The 25,574-nt window shown below is 42.3% G+C and overlaps 1 protein-coding gene and 1 pseudogene across 2 annotated transcripts in view; one reads left to right on the forward strand and one right to left on the reverse strand.

Annotated features, from left to right (window-relative positions):
- LOC149068785 (putative polypeptide N-acetylgalactosaminyltransferase 9 pseudogene) overlaps positions 1 to 25,574 on the forward strand; it is an 89,681-nt pseudogene that overhangs the window by 34,851 nt on the left and 29,256 nt on the right. The window lies entirely within an intron of this gene.
- LOC149068789 (uncharacterized) lies at positions 1,360 to 20,817 on the reverse strand. The gene is made up of 8 exons (XM_089251221.1): positions 20,618 to 20,817; positions 16,637 to 16,770; positions 15,049 to 15,291; positions 10,224 to 10,376; positions 8,499 to 8,651; positions 7,328 to 7,443; positions 5,741 to 5,869; positions 1,360 to 1,648 (listed from the first exon to the last, which is right to left on the reverse strand). Exons 2-8 carry the CDS (start codon positions 16,757 to 16,759, stop codon positions 1,360 to 1,362), a joined length of 1,206 nt encoding a protein of 401 aa, XP_089107347.1. The 5' UTR covers positions 16,760 to 16,770; positions 20,618 to 20,817.

A 25,574-nucleotide genomic window follows, 5' to 3' on the forward strand; every position in this document is an offset into this window, starting at 1 on the left:
GCATTCGATGTCGCTGCCGTCGCATGCAAGGAAATCACGTGACTCGGTGAATAACACAGTTCGTGCCTAGCAATTTCCCCATTGAAATGCACAGTTCAATTTCTAAACATTTCGTTTTAAAGATTAAAAGAAAAGGATAGAGAACTTTTCATTATAATGCTGAAAAATTTCATTCATTAATTCTGGAATACATATTACTTTCATTAATTTTGGAATTATTACTTCCATTAATTTTGGAATTATCACTTTCATCAATGCTGAAATTATCTCTTTCGTTAATTCTAGAATTTCTTCCTTTATTAGTTATGGAATTATCTTTCGTTAATGCTGGAATTATCTTTCGTTAATGCTGGAATTATCTTTCGTTAATGCTGGAATTATCCCTTTCATTAATTTTGGTATTATCTCATCGATGCTGAAATTATTTCTTTCTTAGGATTGTTTTAAACTCCTATTTATGCCATAAGAAAATAACGGAGATTGTGCCGATATAAGTTTGATAAAATCCCTTTTATAAAACTTGAAAAATCTAACCAATGAGGTTATTGATTACATTCTGGAAAATGTAATCGTTGACCTTATTGGCTGTATTTTTCAAGTTTTATAAAAGGACTTTTATCAAACTTTTATAGTGTAATACCTGCCTTAGACAACTGGTTATATTGGCAAGGATTTCAAATCAACAGTTAGCGCGTAAGTCTTATAAAACACATTTTAGTCAGAAATTCCTCACACGGTTTACACTATATAGCCATAAGTCATAAGACCCTTTGGAGTTTAGAGACTTTTTGCGAATTTCTAGAGAGATATAAGACGGATTGTTCTGAAATTTCGGTCACGTAAACCTATGCTTTCACTCACAATTTTTGCAGTGAAAATTTAATCGCAAGTACATTTAGTTGCACTTGCGACTTTAGTTTTTGCTGTTCTTTCACAACTTTTCTTCGATTTATGAATTCAAATATCTTAGTGAATATTGTACTTGGCAATTTGGATTTTTTTTTGGTGGCATCGGGAGAAACAGGGCAACAACTTCTCGATTGGAAGTTAGAGGACAAAAAGACAGTATAAAAATTTAGATTTTATATTTTTTGACACGCTGTATTTTCACTCTCAAAACTGACACAAGGTAATTTTTTTGAGCGCCTTTTGAGCATTTTTTTATAACTGGAAGCATACTTCTACGACGGACGGTTGATGAGATAAATGCTGCATTAGTACTTGCAGGACAAAATGTATCATATATATGTATATGATATATTTTATTTACAGTCATAACCAGAGGTCAATATCTAGTGGTACATGTGTTAGGAATAGGTCTGCATTCTCAAAAAAAGGGGGGGGGGAGTGGCTAAAAATTCAGAATAACTCACTGATCTCAGCGATCTGGTCCAGAACCTCTCTCTCCTCGCTTTGAATTTTCTCCCAGGGACCGTCTTCGGCACCCGATCTGAGGCGAGGACCCTCTGTTTCCAATATACCGTTCAACTTCCGGAACCTCGTCTTGAGCTGCTCGTTGCGACTGGACTCTTCATTTAGTTTCGCTCGTAAGGTGATCACCAGCTCGTTCAATTCCCTCAGCTGCTCCTCGTGCCTCAACCTCGAGGCTTCGTGTTCCCGCTTCAGCGACTCCAGTTTGTTGTAGTTCCTAGGCGAGACACCGGAATTTCATTAAGATGCCTAGAATGGCTCGCAGTCACTTGAAACAGAGACCCTTTACCTATTTCAGAGACACGACCCATAAAACTTTCTGGTTTCTTCGAAATTAGTGCAAAGAGTGACGCAATAAGTTAATTTACAACAGGACTGTGTAAATGGATTTGTGCAACTCATCTAGGAAACTCCTGCGAATCAAATTTGGGTCTTGAGATACCTCAAAGTTTCCTGGCTGTAAGTGGATTACATGACCTATCTCGGAAGTTCCCGTAAATCAAGTTTTGATCTTAACCCGTAGCTTAAGAATTAATGGTTGTAAGTGGATTGGTATGACCCATCTCGGAAGCTCCTCCGAACCAAATTTTGGTTTTGACCCTACTTATACCTCAAAAATTCTTGGCTGTAAGTGGATTTGAACGACTCATTTCGGAAGCCCCTGCGAATCAAATTTGTGTCGTGAAACATAACTCAAGAATTCCTGGCTTTAATGGTATTGTATACGTATACTGGGTTAGCCTCTGATCTTGACGCGTTTAGGGAGGACACATTTTCCAAGGAGGGGAAAAATAAAAACTTGCTAAAATAGCGCAAGAGACGCCAACGGAAAATGCCAACCTGCTCCTTTTCCCTGCGACCTTTTCACCGAAAGAAGACAAATGGAATCGTCCATCGTGACGTAGTTAGAGGCCAACTCAGCTTGGGTGTACAGTACTTTTATGACCTATCTTGAAAGTTCCCCCGAATCAAGTTTGGATCTTGACCCATAGCTCAAGAACCCCTATTTATAAGCGGATTTGTACCAGCCGTCTCGGAAGCTCTCGTGAATCAAGTTTGGGACGTGACCATTGCTTGGAAGCCCCTGCGAATTACGTTTGGGTCCATAAGCCATAGCTTAACAATTCTTGGCTGCTAGTGGATTTGTGATGACACTTCTCGGGAAAACCCCTATGAATCAAGTTTGGGCCGTCGCCTATGAATCAAGTTTGGGCCGTCGCCTATGAATCAAGTTTGGGCCGTCGCCTATGAATCAAGAATCCTCGGCAATATAGTGGTATCCCCGCCTGTCACGAGGGAGACTGGGTTCGATTCCCCTCCGGGCAGACGCAAACTTTTGAGCGCTCCAGCGACGCAGTGGTAAGATGCTCGTCTTCCATTATGAAGGTTGCCGTTAAGGTCCATGGGTTCGAATCCAACCAAAAGAACATCAGAAAAGTTCTTTACTTATCGAACCTGGGGCGACCACCGATAGATGTCTCGCCTTTATTTCCCACCCAACTCCATTAGTTGGAAATTACCATATGACTGGAGTTTGTGTGTGCGGTAAAGTAGATGGCTCGAGAATTCCTGGCTGTTATTACTGGATTCGAATCGACCCATCTCGGAAGCCTCCATGACCCAGGTTTCGGTCGCGCACGACACATGTTAAGAACCCCCGATTTAAAAAATGCCTTTAAAAATATTTACGAAAAAGACCACGCACTCTCAGCACGTGCTATCAGTATAATGCTCACGTCAGAAACTTCTTGGTGGAATCTTGAGACATGGCGAAGACGGCTATGACCATAAACAGAGGCGCCAAACAAAGGAATCTGCAGCAACCGCCTCCACCCCATTCATTATTCGGCCGGATTGAGTGCGAAATTCTGTCGAAATAAGTGCGAAAAATGGGCAAAAACAAAAAAATTATGTGCAAAAAATGTGCTAATGATACTATAAGAAGCTTAAATAATAATAATAATAACTGAAAACATAAAATAAATGAAACAAAACTGCAGAAAAAAGGCTAGTATTTGAATATACCACGATATATTTATAGCGTTACTGTCAAAGTCCGGCCAATTTGCGAATTGGCCAAAGTCCGAATTGCAGGAACGATTCGGACTTTGGCCGGAGATCTCTGGCCAAAGCTCGATGTGCTGATGTAAGACGGCCCGGTAGGGGCCAAATCTTTTCCCTTTAATCGCCAACGGGTGATAAATGTCTATATATAGCAGCTGTATTGGAATAGCTCTATGTCACGAGAGAGAGAGAGAAAAAAGTGAAATTTGAGAGGAAAAACTATAAAAATAACTACGTAAACACACGCACATGTAGGTTTTTCTTCTGCCAAATTTTGGAGAAAAAAAATAATTACCGCATCGTGACTGTGGTTTGATGGGTTGCCCTAACTAGCGTGGACATAATTATCACGAACAAATACGCCAATTTGATGATGATCCCGAATCATGTCTTTTGTTATCGGACTTTGATCAGGGATCACCGGCCGCTTTGCGAACTGGCCGGCTAATGCCCGAATTTCAGACTTTAACCGGGTCAATATTTAACGAAATTTGCCAATTCGCGAAGTTGCCGGCCCGGTCGCAAATTGGTTAATTTAGTTCTTTGGCAGTAACATAATACTCTCAAATCTTTCCAGATTTCATACATGTTAAGGTAAAAAATTATAGACGTGACGTGATTATACTAAATAACATTCCAAGAACACTGAATAATGCCCAGGTCCACATGATAATAATCTTGATAAACGTTGCACTGTCATTGACGTGATGAATGAAATGGTAATGGCAATGATTTTGGTGGAGGTGGATACCAGGGGTTCACAACCTGTGGCCCGCCAAGGGCCACATGTTGTGAACCCAGGGCGGTTCCGGTAGAAAATTATTAGTGCACACAACACGAAAAAAATGCTTAGCACATCACCATATTTCTTTCATAAAACAAGGGGAATTAGGGTTCATACGGTACAATTCCAATTACTGCAACAAAAAAAAAGTTGCCAAGTGCAAATTACAGTTGCCAATTACATCCTGAAAAAATTTTCAAAGGCAAAATAAAGTTGTTGCCAATTACAGTAAAAAAAAATTTAACGGCTAGTAAAGATGCCAACTATCGCTGAAATTCGCTAAAGTTGCAATGGGTTGAAAAATGCAATTCACTTTTAAAGCACGTAGACATTTGACAAATATGAAATATACGACTATAATTGATTATGAGATAGTCATAATTATCATAATAGAATCTATAATTCATGGAAATAATCGTAACTCATGATTTCAAAAAACTGAGCAAGCCTCGTTGAAAAAAAAAAAAGGCGGGACATTTTGAATAAAAGTTGGGACGGAAAAATCACGGAGTATGGCTCATAAAATGCAGGTCGTATGGTCACCCTATGAACACGAGTATCTGGCTCACGAGCGGCAGAAATACTGCATTTTTTCAACTACAGAAAGAATTTTTCTACTCCATAGAACATGGAAGGATGACGTCACTCTCCGCACGAAGATTTTTAACAACTGGCTGTTGCGAAGAGGAATTGTTTGGAAGGAGGAGAAAAATTCAACTGCCTTTGCGGGGAGAATCGAACCCACGTCCGGGTGAACGCGCACTAACCACTACACCACAAAGGCAACGAATCTCGTAATCTTTGCTTGGAGCTCTTGTGCACTGAAAAGGCCTATACATGGACGGCCGTACCTGACCAACACCTTCTAAAGCAGTGATTCCCAACGCGGGCGTTAATGCCCCCCTGGGGGCGATAGAAGATGCGGGTATAACATAGAATTTTATGGGTTAAATGATTGCGTTGGGAGGCGATGGGGGAATAAAAAAGATTGGGAAACTGTTCTAAAGCAGTGACCTGACTCAGGCCAAGCTCACAACTACTCCACCAACTCTGGACATATCGCTATTTACTGCCATTAGTGAGATCGGTTGGAAGTGAAGGCGCTGTCTATCGGTGGTCACCTCGAGTCCGTTAGGGAAAATATCTTATCTATATCCTCCCCTTTGGGTTCGAACCCGGGACCCTGACAACAACCATCACGATGGTAGACGAGCATCTTACCACCATGCCACTCGGGCACGTGAGCTCACAACTACTGACGCTGCCACCAGATGTCGACTTATGAAAGGATGACGTCACTCCGCTATCTATACGAAAGTTTTTTTCTCTTTTCCAAAAAATCCATCTTCGCAAATAGCCGGTTGTTAAAAAAAACCTTCGTCTATATTGAACACGTGATCGAAGAGAAATTTACTGTCTCATCATGCGGAGAAAGATATTTATGTCGGAAGAAACCTTTACTTTCTCAGTTCGTCCTTGAGCTCGGAAATTTCGCACGCGGTGCTCAAAGCTTGGTGCTTGAATCTCAAACCACACTCCGAAAAACTCGAAACGTCCTCATCATCAAGCAAACGGCGCCCGGTGACGAAGCTGCAAAAAGAAACGGCGCGTGTAAAATGGTGGAAATGAATTTACCTCTAATTTTAATTATTAGCAAAACAATGCATTACACGTATATAGGAAAAAGTTCCCAAATATTACATCATTGGAAAACGTATTTAAGTGATTTTAGGGGCGATAATTTTCCGAATCTGGCACCGGTTTTGTTAGATTGGCTCTAGTTTGTGAGATAAAGTGAAAATTAAATTTCTCAATGGCAGAATATGAACACCATACAAATCACGTTATTGAGAGTATGCGTTATCCCAAAAAACTAGAGCCGATTCGGAAAATCAATGCTAGATTCGGAATCAGAGCCCAAAATATGACTATAAAATCGCTGTAATAATGATGATTTGCCAATGAGGGGGTCATTCAAGTATTACGTCAGCGAGGGGGGGGGGAAGGCTACTGATTTTTAACGACAAAGGGGGAGGGGGGGGGTTTGAAGGTTGCTTACGTCATCAACCACCCCTTTTTGAAGATATGAAATATTCTAAGCTGCTGACGGAAGGGGGGGGGGCGATCAAAAATGGCTGAAAATCTGCTTACGTAATACTTGAATGGCCCCTGATTTGCTGTATTTTTTTTATATCGCACAGTTTCAACGTGATTTGTATGCTGCTTATAGTATTATTATTGGAATTTAATTTTCCCAAACCAAGGCCAGATTCAGAATCAGCAGCCCTTCGAATATACCCTAAAATCACTGAAATGTCTTTGAGAACAAAATCAGTGTTGAGCTGAGTACATGTCGATAAAAATAACCTCTTGAGTACAAAATTGGGCATAAGCATTCATTGGGCATTCTTGTGTGTTTCAGTGATCACCAACAAGAGCTCGCAATAAGAACAGGCATATTTAATACTACAGGGCCTATTCATCATAAGTTCGGGCCTCGGGCAAAGATGAATTTTTGGGCAGTCTTCTTTGAGGCAGAAGTGAACGCAGGGGGAAGGAGGTATATGGGCTGTTCCTAAAATACAAAAGGCAGTCAATTTTAGAGCGCTGAAAATTTGTAGGCCCCCGGGCACGCGTCCTGTTTGCTCATGCTAGAAACAAGCCCTGGCTAAATACCCCCAGACCGGGGAAGAATAGCTGTTTTCTGTAGTTCCTAACTTCGAGGCGCAAAGGCGAGCCGTTCCCCCCCCCCCCTTCTAAGTTTTCGAATCTGACAACCCTATTCTTCAAGCACTGACCGTAGTATCAACAGACTAAGCAGCGGTATCACCGCCAATAATTTTGATGCGATGCTGGTGACCTGTAAAACTTAAAGCCATGTACACAATGTGCCTCTAGTTGCGAGAGTATATTAAAAGTTACATTAGATTAGATGCAAGTAACCCTTGTATGCCTTGAAAATATTTTGTCTTTGGTGGATTTAAACATGGCTCGCGAATCACACAGTTAGAATGAAAAACCTACAAGAGAAATACGCATAAAAATTACCCGTTGTGAATTCGCTTGCTGGGAGTGGGCATCGAGTGGCGGCCCCTGTGTTTAGCGATAGGCGGCCGTGGCTCGTACAGCGTGGGATAGCTGCTCCCTTCGATGCTATTGACATCCTGAAATGATCCACCAACACACACACGGAAAAAAATTCTCTTATAAACACTCAAAAATACATTCATTTCCAAGAAAATATTCTCAAATTTACGATTTTAGTACAGTTGGAGCTCGTTTTTTCCGAACTCGGGACGGACTTGGAAACGAAATTTCGCGAATGGGAAACACGTTGGAAGTAATGGTAAATGCGTGTGAGACCACATAGGACTGTGTAGTTTGTCGCATTTTGAATAATCCTATGATTTATAACATGCATGCGTGGGCCAAATGTGGCCCTTGGAGCCACTTTGATGTGGGTCCACGACCTCAAACGTGATTTTGTGAAAATGAACTAAGCGGGACATTTGCAGATCGCTTAAGTGACCCGTGCTTGAGTTCCATATTACTTTAGTGGCTCATAACACATCCCCGAATCACCTGAGCGGCCCGCGGCACGTTTATTGATCACTTAATTGGTTGGCGGCGGCGGCATATTTCCAGCTAGCTCACCTCCAGCGGTACAGTTTCACATCATTTAGGTGGCCTGCCGCACATAGCCAGATTACTTGACTGACCCTGGACATATTTATAGATCATTCAAGTTACCCGCGGCACATTTATAGATCGCTTAAGTGACCTGCGCCACAGGTACAGATTTGTTAAATGTCCGCGGCATATTAAAAGGTAACCGCGAACACAGTTATAGAGCACTTAAGTGGCTCGCGGCACAATTCCAGACCATTCAAGTGCCCCGTGGCGCATTTACAAATCACTTAAGTGACTCGCGCCACAGTTTCAGATGAGCTGAATGACCCGCGGCAACTTTTACAGACCACTCGGTTTAAGAGAAAGAGATCGAGAGAAACTTTGCAGAGAGATCACTTGAGTGACCTGCGGCGCAAGTTCCAGATCACTTAATTTAGTGGCCCGTGTGATACGTGGTCGAATCAATGAAATGTCCCCCACACTCTCTTAAAGGTTAAACACCGTTGATTTATAATGTCTACATTGGGGGAAGGGGGGGGGGGAACGTAAGTCATGGGGGTCAAAATTTCAGATTGTAGGGCGTACGAACCGGCAGCTGAATGGACCCGTAGCTATGACACGCAGCGGTGTGTCCGACCCCATCATCTCTGCGAGTGTATTCGTGGTTCGGTCCAGAATCGTCGTCGTAGTCGTCATCATCATCGTAGCTAGAGTTCAAGCTTCCCTTGATCATGATACCTTCCTGGAATTCATATGAAAAGAAAAAATGTTCACTTCACATTAACACTTCTCAGTAGAGGTTTAAAGAATGCGTCATAAAAGTACGTGAAAATCTATCTATAGGATATTACGTACTCTGTTAGACAAAAACTTCAAGCAATGGCGTGTGTGGATTTTCGCGTCACGAAGTTAGAACAGACAGGTGTGACGCCGCTAAACCACACATGCACCCCTCGTCCATATTCCTTTGCGGAACTTCTAACGAATTGGTACATGTTGGAATGTGCATGTACGTGTTGTGAACCTGACGTTTTTGTTTCTGTGTAATGCTTGTTATGTGCAGTGTGAGAGGCCATCTCTGCCTTCAGTTTTCCTAACTATGGGATGAAGTGTAATGATTGATTAAATGTATCGTTGTAGGCTTGTTGTTCTGTGGCAAGATCTTTTAAACGGGGAAATTGGCTCGCATGCACGCTTCGAAGTTGGGAATCACAGGAAATCAATTTCAGTCGACCACCACTTCTTCTTCTTCTTACCAGGCAGGGACCTGGCTCTGTCCCGCTAGGGATATTAGCCATTTACTCGGCTCCACTGTGTGTGTTCTTGCCCGCTGGTGGGGTTTTTCGGTGCTTTTAGTGCTCCAGACGTTGCATCCCCTGTTCCACCATGGCCCTAACCCTCTTGGTGACCAGCTAATATCCCCTGTGGAGGCAGAGTGGGGGGGGGTCATGGTTGGTTTCGGGTCTTCGAGTTCGTCACTATGACCACTCGACCACCACAGTGCGACTGCTGTGGTGCAGTTGGTCGTGACCAGTAACCCCACGTAACCAAAGCACTTATTGCAGGGCTTTTAACCTTTTGTGTTCCACGGAATTCTCCACCCCATGCCATAGTAAGATATATGGAATATTTTCCAGGCCCATGACAACTGGTGAGTTGAAAGTGTGTGATGTCTATTTGGACGGGTGTTGGATGGCTAGGCGTGGATCCGCGGGAAAGGCGATAGCCACTCCCAAGAGCTTTGTGACAAAGTGTAAAAAATTTCATATATATACGGGATGATTCTATGAACCTACACACAATTAGTCTCCTGGATCACTCTGAATCCGCGCTTGGAGATGCTCCTTCCCCGGGGGGTTGGCAAACTTGGCTCGAGCTCGGATCTGGTGCTGGATAGGATTCTTCTGGCCACTGATGCTTGTATTCATTTGATCTCGAGGAGAGTAAGTTGGGCTCAAATCCTCCGCAATCCTACCCTGTGAGGTCACAAATCTTAAATGAGTTGCGATGAACGGAAGAGAGAACGTTCGGTTAGTTAGTGAAATAAGGAGTTGTTTTCTCACGGACCTCTGAAGTCTTTTAAGGAGCCCCCCCCCCCCGGTTAAGAATCCCCCTATAACTTGATATTTTAATTTACTTTAGCATTCTTCACAGACCAACCTATACATAGGTAATACAATGGTGCGCCCGTATTGCATCAACCTATTTTCCCTTAAAAAAAAACAAAAAAAAAACTTATTTCCTATACAAAAAAAAAAAGAATTAATTAATAATAAGAATTAATTAAAGGACGGACATTGAGATTAACACCAACCTGAACGGGTCTCGGACATGGCTTTTCACGGAAATGGCTGGAAGAAGCCGGCAGATCGTTGTCCTGACTGCCCAAAGCTCCAGAATCCATCTTCCTCCTATCCTTCGGGGACTCTTTCAAGAAACCGCTTTCCAAAGACATTCCGGTGACATCCTAAAATAGCAAAAATGCTTCAACTTTTTTGTACGAACATCAATTTTTTTACACTCATACATTTCTGTAGAAAAAATGTATATGATTTGCGTTTCGTCACACTATGATGTGTGAATTTTTTTAACCTGCCGGGAGCACTCTCGCATCTTCAACCTGTTGCTCGTGAGGAGTACCTGCACCCATGTCCAGTCTGGTTTGATATTAATTCGCAAGTATTTGTTTCCAATGTTTACCACCCCCCCCCCTTCCCTCACAAAACCAAATATAATAAGGGCTGCCTCATGACGTGCCACAGTCATTACCATCTGACGTCGTCACCCTGACAGATCAGATTAGTTGTCATTGGCTACGCTGGTATTTCAAAGTCGCTTTAGCTAAAAAGTGCAAAAGCCGTCACGTCTAACACCTGATCCGAGACCATGTCCACTGAGCTAAGGCGGCAAGAGCAACTTTAAAGGGATGAGACAGCTCTTACTATATAGCAAATATAGTAATAAATAATATATAAGCACGGCTTGGCTCAATGTTCCTTTGGGAATATTTGCTTCTGGAACAATCTCTGTGTTGTGACTGTTCGTGTTATTTGATCAATGTGCGGCCAGACCGATTGGAAGATGGGTGGCTCCTTTGACTTGGGGTCGGGGCTGGAAGGTCCTGACCGTTCTGTTCGACCAGGATTTCCAATACCTTCCAGCAACATTTGACGATCGTTGCCTATAGTGGAGCGGCCACACTAATCTTAAGACTATCCGCTCTACGTCAGTACTTGTGCGAAAAATATGACTGCGTGAGTGGAAATCAATATTATGTATATTATCAAGAACACCTGTTTTACGACAATATGAGCTTGGATTATTAACTATTTGTTGATTTCTATTGATTTGCTGCTGCTGATTTTATGCACGTGATTGGTTTTAATTTGGCACGTTTCATTTTGATTTGATTACAATAGCCGTAACTCACTGGCGATCTGAACAATTACGCCTGCCCACGTATAAAAACTCGTATTTGCTGACAGTTATGGCCGGCGATATAATTTTTATATCCGATAAATCTTCAGAGACACCCGAGTTCCCATGGGGCAATGTACTGAAATCACCTCGTGTGATAGAGCCTCGGCCTCACTACTCGCCCATGACCAACCTTGGAACATATTGGTCATATTGCGCATCATCCAATGATGCGTAAGTAAATGAATAGTACTTTGATAATGAAAAGCAAAATCGCCTTCCTTTAGTTTAGTCGCAGATTACGTTGTACAGTGCATTCAATCAAAAATTTCTCTCTCTCACAACACTGACAACCCACTATTGACGAATATCTAACTGTGAATTTTTTTCTGTATAACCCGTATAACATAATATAATTCATTTGTTAATGAATTATATTATGTTATACGGGTTATATAACAATGGGATGCACAATTGTTGCTAGTATAATGACCGCCCCCCCCCCCGTCATAGCTACCCTTCCAGTGCAACGATCGCTGGGATAAGTCCCAAATTCTTTCACATAACGACTGTAATGTGTCCTTTCGATATAACGACCAAGCAATATAACGTCCGTTTTCGAATGGAGAAGGGGTGAGGTCGTTATAACGAGTGTCGACTGGATAGTCCAAACTTATTATGTGTTCATCACACAGACGAACGCATGGGTTTTATCTTATTGATCATGTATCTGGCCAAAACTGCTGAATTTAAAAAATTTAACTAAGAAGAACATCATCATCTCCGAAGACATATTGCTGTCCAGAGTTTGGCACTGAAGTGACCGAACCCTATCCAGAGAAAAGACATTGAAATGACCGAACACAGAGTTTCTAGAGAAAAGACACCACAATACTGTATCAAGGGTAGGGGGAATATGGTTAAAAGTGTGAGCATAGGCGATTTTATTTATTCATTTATTCACGTCTCAATAGGCAAGGATTGCCCAATTACAGAGATGGACAAGAGAAGAAAAAATAAAAAAAACGCAAATACAACAAACTACAAAAAAAAACAAAAACGAGTGGAATAATAGAAATACATGATGCCATTGAGACGTCATTTCCAACATGTACAGTGTATATAGCCAGGGTATGTATTTTTCTTTTCTTCCCCCTATATGAACTTTCACTCCGATAATGCTTTTCTTGTGGACAGAGCTTTTTAAATTGAACTCGCTATATATTATGAATCGATTAGTCATATCCACAGCGACATCATTAACAAATTTGAACATTGCAGGTAAAAGAAGCAAAATTCCATTTTGACGTACATGAGGAGGAAAAACTTCGCATCTGCGAGGGACTGGAATGTCGAAGTGAAACAATGGACATCAGGTAAGAAAGTTCATGTGAAAAAGAACAAAAATAATTGTTTCTTAACCGGATTTATCGGTTATATTAATCAAGGTGTGAGATCATATTGCGTTTGCACTTTATCCTTTTTCGAGATGGCGGGAGGGGGGGGGGGAGGCGGCGTGGTGAGGATGATGTCAATTAATATATACGCAAATAAATTAGATCAGTCGGCTCAACCTTTGACACTGGGAAGGGGCAATGCCCTCGCGCCCTTTCCCCGTATCTCCGCCCATGCACCAGCAGAACGTCGCATTCTGCGTGAAAACCGGCTATGAGGTGTGGCTAGCACAGCGCGGGTGATTTAAATGGTAGATTTTGAGTAGCCACACCACAAAACTGGTTTCTGCGCTGCGGAATTCTGCTGATGTGGAACTGGGCTTAACAAAGACGTAACTATGAACTCGATGTAAATATGTTAAGATGTTGAATCAGTGGTTTCCAAACGTTCTGGCTTCAAATACCCCTCAATACACCAAACACATGGCTCCGCTCTGTCCCTTGCGCGAACCCCATACCGACCGACCTGATAGATGTAATGCTCATCAATCCACTCTGGTTTCCTCTCCGTCGATTTAACACGACTCACCTCATCCATCTTTGGGTCAACGATGTTTTACATCGCCTCCTGGGCTGTAGGAGCTGAGTAACCCGGATTGATCCTCTCCATTCCCAGAGATGCACCCCACCGAAAGCTCTCACGGCCGCCCCCCCCCCAAAACAAGACACTAGGTCAGATGGTCTGTCATGTGATCCTCCGGGATACTTTCTTGTGTGCAAAAGGTATGCAGTGACCTGTACATCCGTTGTACGTTGTCTGTGCCGCAGTGGTGACCTGGAGAGCCCACTTTCAGGTCATGCCAGCACTCGGGACACCTCGAGAGCTCACATCTAGGTAACCCCCCCCCCTAGGTGCAGCTAAACGGTAGAACATAGCACTACCAAAAGAAGGAAGGAAACGACTCCCTCCCCTTATGGCGGATCATCGGGCACAGACCTGGTAATCCACCCCCACTCAAGGTGACAAGCCAAGTAACAGTGATAGAAGTAGTAGTAGTAGTAGTAGTATCCCTAGTAGTAGTAGTAGTAATAGTACCACACGCTATCCTGAGACTGACCGGACACCGGTGGCCCAAATCTCGATACAACGATACTTTGGGGACAAAGAAAAAATATCGTTGTAGAGGAATTACCGTTATAACGAGAGGTGTTTATTTAACATTAGACTATAGCCATTTCTAAGCAAGTCTTGGTGAAATATCGTTGTAGAGAAATTTATTGTTTATCGAGTGCCGTTCTAGCGAGGTTTCACTGTATTTATTCTTTTTTTCTTTGACTTATATCATAGCTTTTTATCAACCAAGGTCCATCATGTGTTGAAGTGAATCCGTAGGCCAGAATTTCTAACGTTTCCCCCCATATTGATTTCTTAGTAAAATTCAGTGTCAAAAATGTTGTGTCACTGTCGTCCTTGTGACAAAAGACACCCCAGTCATCTTTCGCTACCTGGGCTTTGTACCATGGGGTGTCTTAACGTATGGACCCTACCGTACATGCCTCGGGGGGGGGGAACTTCAAGTGCATCCAGGGGCCTCGTAATAATGAGATTTGGTACTCCGATTATCGAGAGTAAGAGTGTGAATATAATGCGTCCGTATTTCCGATTCCTGAATCCCTCGTCGTCACAGATTGGTTAAAAACTCGAATTTCAAGCTAAAAAAAACTTGAAATTCGGGTTTTTAACCAATCGGGTTTCCGGAATCGGAAATATGGACGCACTATGTTCACCCCCTATCTTAATGAATGATTATGGAAATCGATTGATGGGTACTTAGAGCAAGGAAGGGTCCTCAGGACATCTCTTGGCCCGGGATCCCATGGTGCTGTTAAGACGGCCCTGGCCGTGGACCTATGAATCGGTTCTGAACTGCTAGATAGATAGTTATATCCCAGCCGGAATTCAAACCAACCTGCACAGCCGAATACATTTGTGCTAGCCACTTGACTGTGAGAGAGGCGGATACATACTTCATTACTTTAGTTTGTTTTTCTGCCATATATGAATATTTTTCACATACCCCCCTGAATAACGCGAACTCCCTGGGACACGGTTTCTGTATGTCGGGACTGAGAACCACTCTTATGCCACAGTTTCTCAAGCATCTGATTCTCAATGTCAAATGGTCATGTCTAAACTGTACGTCTAAACTTAAATTATTACGAAAGTTATCCGAGAATTAAATAAAGGGCATTTGCGTCATATTTTCTATCAGTAATTTTGAAGCGGTAGGCATTTAGGTATAAAAATTGCGTAGGCCTACTTCTTACCGGGAGTGAATCTTGTTCGCGGCACGTTCCTTCCTCGTGGTCCCCGACCTGGTCTTTCACGACGTTGTCGTCACCGGCTCCCTTGCCATCGTCGTTGTCTCTCTTGATCTGCTGGTCCTGGTCTCCGGGCATAATCGGGCATTCGGACTCTCCGGTCCTTACCGAGTGCATAGGCAGATCTTTCAGCTGTGGCCGTTCGCCCTCGACGAACGCTATTGGGCTCGGCGAATGCCTTACACCATCCTAAACGAACAAGAACAGAGCGTGATCGGTAACTACCGATGAAGGCAGAGAAGTCATGAAAAGTCAAGACGTTGAAGTCGGAAAATGAAAATAGAGATAATAGAGGTCCCAACTGTGTGTGTGTGTGTGTGTGTGTGTGTGTGTGTGTGTGTGTGTGTGTGTGTGTGTGTGTGTGTGTGTGTGTGTGTGTGTGTGTGTGTGTGTGTGTGTGTGTGTGTGTGTGTGTGTGTGTGTGTGTGTGTGTGTGTGATTCGCAAAAAATTTGCCGAGAAACCCAGAAGACAATAGTGGTTTCATGAGCCGTCCACGGGCTTGTTCATTCAGGGCCGCCTGAACGCACGAGTCTACAAAAAATACTCACGAGATATCACTTAGACCACCATAACAGTAAAAGTAACAGTAAAAAAGAAAAGTTTTAAATTTTTTTGCATGCCCGAATCGGGCACGTGTAGCCACTTCCAGTAGCGAAATAAATTTTTTTAATGAATTGAATTATTAAAAGCTATAAATAAATCTTATCAATTCAGGCCATTCGAATAAATTTAGTTACAATACTTTTTACTTCCCTGTCTTCAGGTTTATTCAAGTGAACGGATGTTTTTCTTCATGAAGAGCCTGCTTTGGTAACTATAAGAGCCCGGATTCTATGCGCTAACAAAATATGCACTGAAAAGTGGTAAAACATGCACTAAAAAATGGCAAAAAATGCACTAAAAAGTAAAAAGATATGCACTAAAAAGTAAAAAGATATGCACTAAAAAGTAAAAAGATATGCACTAAAAGGTAAAAAGATATGCACTAAAAAAGTAAAAAGATATGCACTAAAAAGTAAAAAGATATGCACTAAAAAGTAAAAAGATATGCACTAAAAAGTGGCAAAACATGCACTAAAAAACGCTGAAACATGCACTAAAAAACGCTGAAACATGCACTAAAAAACGCTGAAACATGCACTAAAAAACGCTGAAACATGCACTAAAAAACGCTGAAACATGCACTAAAAAACGCTGAAACATGCACTAAAAAACGCTGAAACATGCACTAAAAAACGCTGAAACATGCACTAAAAAACGCTGAAACATGCACTAAAAAAAACCTGAAATATATGCAAAATAGATCTTCATTTAAAAATGCCATGATGTGACAATTTCAATACTTCTAATTCGTAAGTCTCCATTTTGTGGGATTGAAATACTAAAACTACAAACCAAATTTTGCAGGTGTTACAATTTCTAAAATCACCTTTTCAAAATCACTTCATAGCGAAACCGCGTAAAGCAAGGGATACTCTACACCTTTAATTCCGAAAAACTCCGTGAAAACGAATGTTTAGTTGAATACTAACCGGTGTCACCGGTGTTGGACTTCGTGTTCCGATGGCAAGCTCTTCCACGCGTGGCGGTAGGTCATCATTTTCGTCGCTGCTGCTGCTGCTGCTACTTGAATGGTCAGAGTCGCAATAATACATATCCTTGGCTCCTTTTTTTACAGGGGGGTTGGAGAGAAAAACTAAATAAATTCAAAACAATCACGAAACGTGGCCAATAAATCATTTCAATTAAAAAATAAATAAACGTCAAACTCATCTATAATTAGTTCAGTGAATCAAAAAAACGCAAATTTTATTATTCACAGTAAGAAATGCAGTTCGCAACCCTGGGGGTCATATGGCCCTCGTTGCGGTCTTGAGATAAAGTAAAACTCTGTTATAACGTCGATAATCTCTGTGATCCATACTGATTCCAATAGAGGATGATGTTGATGAAACTTTACTTATAACGTCGATGAAAAGGCAACTAACTCGGATATAACGATAAATTTTGTCGTCACTTTTGTTTCCGTTTCAATGTCGTTTTCCCAAGAAATTCGTAAAGTTAGAGCTGATAACATTTGTTCGTCTGTTGTTCTATATCTATCTATCGACGTTGATATATATTATTTAGCGCAGTGTTTCTCAACCTTTTCAGCCCATGGCCTTGCGACATATTTTCTTATTGTGCCCCCCCCCCCACACCCTCATCCAAGAGCGAGGATATAGGAGGTGGGTGATGATGATCACTCCCAAGAACAGAAGTATATGAGGGAAAAACTAGGTCTGTGTAAAATACGGGACGGTCCAACGAACCTACACAATAACCGCGGTTACCCTAGAAATCAGTGAGCTTCCTTCTTGTGGGTGTTTTATGCATTTCATGGGTTCCCAAAAAAGTGAAGGACCCCCCCCAGAAAGGTTGTTGAAACATCAGGTTCTTAGTTGGAAACGACATCTTACATATTTACATTTGAAAATCATCGTACCAGATCTCATTCTGTAGGATCCCACCATGGGGGGAGGAGGGGAGGAGAGAAGAGACCCCGGGTCATGCTCACAGGCTCATGGGATGAAATGGCTACGGACAGCTCTGTGGATTCTGAAAGCAGTGATATTTTTCCAACATATTTTACTTGAAAGCTTGATTTCTTCACGTTTCTCTGTGGCTCCCCTCTCTTCCAGCACTTGTCGTGTCTCCCATTTCATCTGATTTTTTTTCCGTGCTCCCTAGAATATCCCAGGACCACAAGAGGGCCCATGCGGCTTCCAGGTTGAGAACCACTGATCTAACGTCGAAGAAAAAAGATTTATTGCATGTTTGTCGTTCCAACTTGTTTTTCTCGATCAAATTGGTCGCCCTAATCATAAAGAAATAGAAAGGATTCGATTGCCTCTGATTGTATTTTTTGTCACAAATGATCGTGAAAACATTAACCTCAGTTGTAATGACACCATGGTTATAACGACAAAATTTCAAGGAATCTTCGATGTCGTTATAACCGAGTTTGACCATATTCTGTGTGGGAAGAAAAACTGAATTATACGGTAATTCTCTATTTACTTACTTTCACATACACACCGACCACACACAGTCCGATCTATTTATTACCATAGGGCACATGGCCCCCACAAGGGGAGGGCGACAGGGCTCCAGCCGAGGACTATTCTTATCATTCTTGCTTTTTCCACGCTATAAATTCACCGTGGAAGGGGCAGGTGAAAAATCTGGCTTGGGGCCCGCGAAAGATCTCAGCCTATGGGGCTTCTAATACAAAATGTGACGGATATGACAGACCAGGATTTTCAATTGACACTTACTCAAAGACACATCCCCACTACCTTGAACAGGCATCGAGGGAGGTAAGGTCTACTGCTACACCATAGCAGCTCGTTATATTCTCATTTGATCAGTTTTTCTCGCACCACGGTCATTTTCTGCACACGAGGGATAATTAGACCGGGACCTACAATTTATCCGATTCGGAACGGCAGGCTTGTTTTTTATACTCATCGAGAGGTTGGTGCGCTAACCCCTCGATGGGGGACTCCCTGTGGTAGCAATTTTTTCTGCGGTCATGTCGCCGTTTTTGTGGTACCCTATGTCAGGAAAGTTTTCTGACAAGGACGAACCGGGTATCGAACTCGCGACACCTCTAAACATCCTTTGGTATTTTAGGCGAGTATCTTATCGACCTGGGCTACCGCGCCCTTATATTCTCACTCGGAGTCTATGAATATATATTTCCCACCGCTCCTTCCTTCTTTTTTTATATTCGAATTTGCCACCCTGAGCTCAGCCCCCCCCCCATACTACTGGGGCCCCTTCATGGTATAAGCCCCCCCCCCATACTACTGGGGCCCCTTCATGGTATAAGCCCTCCCCCCAGAAGTATGGGGAGGGCTGACATGGCTCAAGCCATCACCTCCTAGAGATACAGTACGAGACAATGCTCAAGCCCGATAGCCCGGACGATTTTTTCCTTTTTTTCACACTATAAATTCACTATTGAAAGAACCGTGAAGAATCTGAACAGGGCCCGACAAAGGTCTCAGCCGGGGCATAGGCACCAGAACCTAGGACCTAATGCCATTTGAGTCCCCCCCCAATAAATTTTGTAGGGGGCCTTAGCCCCTCCCCCCTCCAATAATTTCTGAAAAACAATGCAATGCACTTTCCTCCTCCTGCGTACGTGCTTGAGTCCCGTATATACGGGACAACAAGCAACTTTCAGACCCTCCAATGTTTTCTTCATGTCAGCGCCTCTGGCCGAGGGAGGGGTTGTTGCTGAATTTAGGAAGGGGAAATACTCCTTGCAAATACGCCTATGTTATGACTCCAGTTCCCCTTCCTGGGACCTCTTGTGTAACCCCCCCCCCACTAATAACGATTAATGGGGGATAATGATGATTCCCCCTTAAATGACACTACTATATATAGACAAAACCATATTTACGGGGGCTTAGCGGGCTATAGACCAGGGCGGCAACTTAGCGGCAGCAAATTTTAGGAATGAGTGGCCAAGAAAATTAGTGTGTATAATAGGAGAAGGGTGGCAAAATTTTTATAACTCTCGACAAACGCGCATCGGCCCAGACAGCTGGGGACTTGGTCACTGAGAGACCAAAAAACTGACCTAGAAAGTTTGCAAGTTCGTAAGTGAAGAGTGACTGACCTTCAAAGAGTGACTGAGAGCATGAGCAAGCATGTGAATGACCAAAAGAATGGCTAACAGAGCGAGAGACCAGGTCAGTGAGTGACCTAGAAAGTGTGAAAGCATGTGAATGATCTAAGCGGTTCTCAACCGGTGCTCAGGGTGTCACTTGAGGCTCCGTGAGTCTACTTCCTAGGGGCTCCACGGCCACTCGAGAAAAATAAAATAAATCAGTAAAGTTAAAAAAAAGGTGGGGGGGGGAGCGTAGCCCCCGTAACACCGCAATTATATACTTTAAAGAGCTCAGTGAGTGTCAATAAAGGTTGAAAACCACTGACCAAGAGCATGTGTAAATGATCAAAAGAGTGACCTATGAAGCAAGGAACCACATCAGTGAGTAACCAAATTAGTGGCCTATACCGTGTGCAAGTATGCGAGTGACCAAACCAGTGTGCAAGCATGTGAATGACTGAAAAAGTGACTTGGAGAGTGAGTGAGCATGACAGTGCCCAAAAAAGTGACTTCAGGGACTCTGTAGACTTTATACTCACAGGAGTGAGGGGCAAGCGAGTTATAGAACAGAGTGGGAATTCGAGAAAATTAGACTAGAATGGGAGAAGGGGGGCGGCAAAATTCGTGTAGAGCCCCACAGGCGGAAAAACCATAACTGCGTATAGAAGCAGTATAAATTATACCGCTACCAAAGTACCAAAACAATACTTGAAGAAGCCTTTTGCAATGAAGTTATCAGAAAGTTTAATTTATGTTTTGTACATAAATTATAAAACTTTCTGGATAAACTTCATTGTAATTCAATCGCGAATGTCAATGAAACGATAAAATCTTTATACGAAAGACTTACTGAGAGTTATAATTTCCGTCCCTGTTGTGTTGTGCTGATGATTTACGTTGGTGGGAATCGAAGAAACGCTTCTGAAACTCGATGGAGAACCCGGAGATACCAAAAAGAAACCGCAAAAACTAATCAAGGTGGAGTGAACGAGAAGAATAAAAACATTGGGGAAATCACATTTCGATTCAATTTTATAGCACAGACTTGTTTGAAGGGTTGCCTTGGCAACCATCATGGACGAAGTCAACATTATGATTTCTTTGACCATATCTCAACGAAAAACAAAAAGATGCGGGATATTGTCAAAGTTGATAAATGTTGGCAAATTTGCCAATTTTCGTTGAAAGTACCATGAAAAAATAATATAGAGCTGTACAGGGTGTCCCACAAATTTTAAAAATTCATGAAAATTTGAAGGAATCGGTACATTTGAACGCGGCTTGCTAAAAATATATATATTTATATGTATGTATTCTCGCGAAGGGGGATTTTTTTTTTTGGGGGGGGGTGGGGGGGACTAGCTAAAATTTTTGTCGATAGAGAGCCAAGGAAACCGGTCCGGCATGAATGATTGAATTTAGGGACCGCTCAAAATCAGCGGATTTTTAGCGATTTTTGATTTCCTCCCTTGTCAGCAAAATTTCGTCAGCTCTGTCACCTACTTCCTAACGCATATTGGGATCAGAGACGTACCCGAGGGGGCCGTAGGAGATCTCGTGCCCCCCCCCCCTCCAAGATGATCAAAAATTTATTTTTTATTTTTTAATGCGAAAAATATTTAAATAAAAAATTAAAATTTCTTAAGTAAATACCATTGTATGTTATTGTAATCATTTCTGTTAATTTTAATGTCATTTGAAAGCTAAGAACTCACAATTTCCCTTCAAGACATTCATTGTGAGCCGCCATCTCTAAGCCATACTGTATATGCTCAACCCATGGCCCGCGGGCCAAATGTCACCTTATCTGATGTAGCAAGCCATCTCAAACCTAAATTTGTAAAAATGCACTAAACGACACATTTACAGATCACTTGAGTGACCCGCGGCACAATTCCAAAACACTTAAGCGGTCTGTGGCATATTTAGAGATCCCCTAAGTCGCATGTGACACAGTTTTAGAATACTTAAGCCGCCCCCCCCCCCTCCAGTGCAGTTATACGTCACTCAAGTTACCCGCGGCACATTCCCAGACTATTTTACTGATCCGCGGCATAATTAGGGATTATAGTCCACCGATCACGAGAAGAACACTAGCTACGTCACGTCGGACGATTCTATTATTTACTTTTAGGTAAAGCAACTACCCATCGAAAATAGTGCATTAGGAACGGCGCTTTCCCGTTTGGCGTCTTTAGCGCTATTTTGGCCTCCTAGAAATTTCACTAAAAGCGCCACGGCAGTGCTCTCGATAACATCGTCATCGCAGTGTTTTTGTTGCGTAAACACCGGCTGTTCGACAGTGTCGTCTTAAGGCATTGTCGCATTAGATTCACAAAAATAAGATCTGGTTGAAATTTTCCAGAATTTACCTGGTAGGGCCTGAGAAAAATCACTTGGCCCGGGAAAGCCCGCGATGCTCTTAAGACGGCCCGGATGCTCGAGCACTTACGGCACATTATTTTAATACAAAAAATATATTTTTTATTCCCCAGAAGGGATCGAAAACTCCAGCCTTCTTTTAATAATCAGTTCCATGCATCAAGCTGAAGCCCCGAACACTGCTCGTATAAAACATTTTCGACCATGGCCCCCAGAAGGATGAGATACTACACCGCACTACACAAAGAACTTGCTTCGAATGTTCTATGCCCGGATTCGAACCCGTGGACCTTGATGGTAACCTTCGTAGTGGCGGACGAGCTGAAGACGAAGGATGGGCTGACAAAATCCAGCCTATAGGAGAATTCTTATAATTTTCTTTTTTTTCCCCCCCACACTATAAATTCAGAATGGACGGCCGGTGAGAGATCCCAGCCAGGATCCCTGCTGCAGCATGAGAGGACCATTCTTCCGATGCCCTTAAACATGGCCCCCCACATCTTTCAGCCGGGCTCTCAGATTGGAATTTCCGACGGGTCACTCTAAAATGAATTTATAGTTGTAAAAAATGATTAGAATCATCCAGGGCTGGATCCCTGTCAGCCCTGCCCTTGGGGGGACATGCCCTTAAGGTGGCTATAGACGTAACTGCAAACTTGACAAGCAGGCATGCTCAATCTTTTTATTTGTCACCTATTTAAAAAGCCCATATATGAGTAGCTTCTGATCGAGAAAGTAAAAAAGTAAAAAGACACACACGATGATATAGGTATAAGGGAAGGTAAACAGAAGAAGAATGGCTAATTGCTAGCAGGTGCCATTCTCTTGCTGCGGTATAGAAATTAAACCGAAGAAAATGCCATATAATTTATAGTAGTAATAAATTATCATTATATTAATAATACTCCTTTTGTATTAAATTATTAATTTAAAGTAATTCAACAATTAATTAATTTTATTATTTTAGGAATTTAATTATTAATTTAAAGTAATTTTACTCCCTTTATTACTAAATGATCGCTACTCCCTTCCAAATTTTTTTCTGTATCAAATATTTCAGTTCAAAATATTAAATTTAATAAAAATTCAAGTTTTTTAAATTAAAAATTTAATTTAATTCCAAAATTTATAACAACAATTTTCGAGTACATCTTTTAACAAACGCCAACACAAAAAGCGCAGCTCACTCAAGCGTGAAGAATACCCTCATAACAGAGAGATGCGCCAAGACGGCCTTTACTGGCAACCCGGGATAATTTTTATCCAAGGTTTCTAGAATATATAGAAAGTCCCCGCGCCGAAATGGACCCTCTCCAGAGAGTGGGTTCGTGTAACTCTTCTCGTGATCTGAGGACTATACTTTAGTGTTGCGCGGCACACATAATTGAAACCTTCGGTCATTCCCGCCAGTAACCGGGAAATTCAGAAATGAGCTGCCAATCGTGTACACTGCATTTCTCGTGACTCTGATTTGCATGTTTCTAGTAATTTGCTTTCGTGCAGTGCCCTCTATCAAAAAAATTGAAATAAATATTTTTCTGTACCAAAAAAAGTTTCCTTTTGTAAGACTAACTTTTCCTCAAAGGATCGAATTATTTTTTTTTAATTTACCAATTCCTTCAATATTTATGAATTTTTTTAATATTTGCGAATTTATGAGGCACCCTGTATGTTTCCTCTATTTATACTCTATCAGGGCCGTGACCATAGATACTTTGGGACAAGACGCATTTTGGCAACCCCGTGTAATGTAGGAAGAGGGGCGTTTAAGGTTGAGCTTGGCACCCCCACCCCCAGTTCAGCGTCAACGCATCAAAGCCACGTGCTCTTCCCCAGTTGCGAGCCTGTATTCTACTGTATATCAGTACTACACAACTTAAGGCTATATGCCCCCTCTTGTGGTCCTGAAATACTCCAAGAGAGTTAAGGGTGAAAACCAATTTGAAGGGGAGCCATGACAGACGGGGGGGGGGAAAGCACTGTGAAAGAAAAAAGGAGTTCATGTGTAAAGAAATGAAGCTTCAAGTGAAATATGATGACAAAAGTGTGGCTACTTTCAGAATGAAGCGGAAGTGCCCATCGAGCCAGGGCCGTCTTAACACGTGCACCCACTCGGACACAGAACGGGGCTTTGAGTGCGTAGGAGCAGCCCCACGTTATAATAAACTAAAAGAAGGGACATTTTAAAAAATCCGTAGGCACTAGAAAGGGAAAAATGCTCGTCGTCTTGGCCTCCACAAGGGTGGTGCTGATAGGGCTCTAATTCATTGGCCCCGGGACGATTTTCATCATTTCTTGTCTTTTCACATCATAAATTCGCCATGGAAAGGGCCCGTGTAAAGCGTGGCTTGGGCTCACTAAAGATCTTAGACTAGGGGCCAGGGCCGTCTTAAGAACATCATGGGCCCCCGGGCCAAGTAATTTTTTCTGAGGCCCTACCTGGTCGAATTCTCGAAAATTTGAACCGGTTCTCATTTTTGTGAGGCCCCTCTCTTCTTGACGCTCCCCGGGCCGTGCCCTGGTGGGCCCCATGCGTTAAGATGGCTGGTTGGAGACCTGCTGCTGGATGTGGTGGGCCAAGCTAGTTATACCTAAAATGACCATACATCCCGTATTTTCACATAATTTTAACCATCTTGACTATTTTATAATTGCGCATGCCCCCCCCCCCCCCAGAATGGTGGGACTGACAGGGCTCTAGTGCACTGGCACCGGGACGATTCTCAACATTTTTTATCTTTTCACATCATAAATTCACCATGGAAAGGGACCCCCCTGTAAAGCGTGTCTTGGGGCCTACTAAAGATCCCAGGCTAGGGGATCTGCTGGAGGATGTGGAGGGCCAAGCTGGTTATACCTAAAATGACCATACATTCCGTATTTTCGCGTAATTTTAGCCCTGAGGCTCGGCCCCGTACTCATCATTTTCCCCCCACCATCACTGCAAGAGGGGGGAACCCTCCAAAAAGGTTCCAGCCTAAGGGCCCGGTTCTAAGATGTGCGGGGCCATGCAATTACGACTGCAATTAAAAATGTTCATCTCATATATTTAGTGATGTTTTTGAACGTTTTATTCCGTAGAACTCATTTTAATCCACTGCAATTTGCAGCGGTGCTTCATTGCCCCCGCCATTAACGATTTCCCAGTGATTTTAGCAATAGTTGACAACTTTACTCACTTTTGGCATCATTTTTTTGGCGATGTTTGAAATATGTCCCGTATTATTATTATTTTTTTTAATTCACTTTAAATCAATGTTCGGAAAAATATAAAAATTAATAAAATTCATAAACTCGTAATTTCAAATTTCCCAAAAAAAAATTCAATGTCAAGGATTGTTAAGGTGATGAATTTGAGGAAAAATCGGTCCACATTTGTTTATTTATTTGATTATTTATTTAAAAGTATCATCGGCCGTTGATAC

The sequence above is a fragment of the Pholcus phalangioides genome, unplaced genomic scaffold (assembly GCF_987345545.1).
Source record: "Pholcus phalangioides strain wild (caught in Gottingen) unplaced genomic scaffold, Ppha-v1.0 ptg000024l_1, whole genome shotgun sequence".
Classification (NCBI taxonomy): Eukaryota; Metazoa; Arthropoda; class Arachnida; order Araneae; family Pholcidae; genus Pholcus; species Pholcus phalangioides.

Bases quoted from the DNA above. Each gene is read 5' to 3' on its own strand.
- LOC149068789 (XM_089251221.1), bottom strand. From the start codon at position 16,759: ATGTATTATTGCGACTCTGACCATTCAAGTAGCAGCAGCAGCAGCAGC. The intron at 15,292-16,636 runs GTTAGTATTCAA...TTGTTCGTTTAG, and splicing joins GTCCAACACCGGTGACACCG to GATGGTGTAAGGCATTCGCC. The intron at 1,649-5,740 runs GTAAAGGTTTCT...TGTCTCGCCTAG, and splicing joins CTCAAGGACGAACTGAGAAA to GAACTACAACAAACTGGAGT.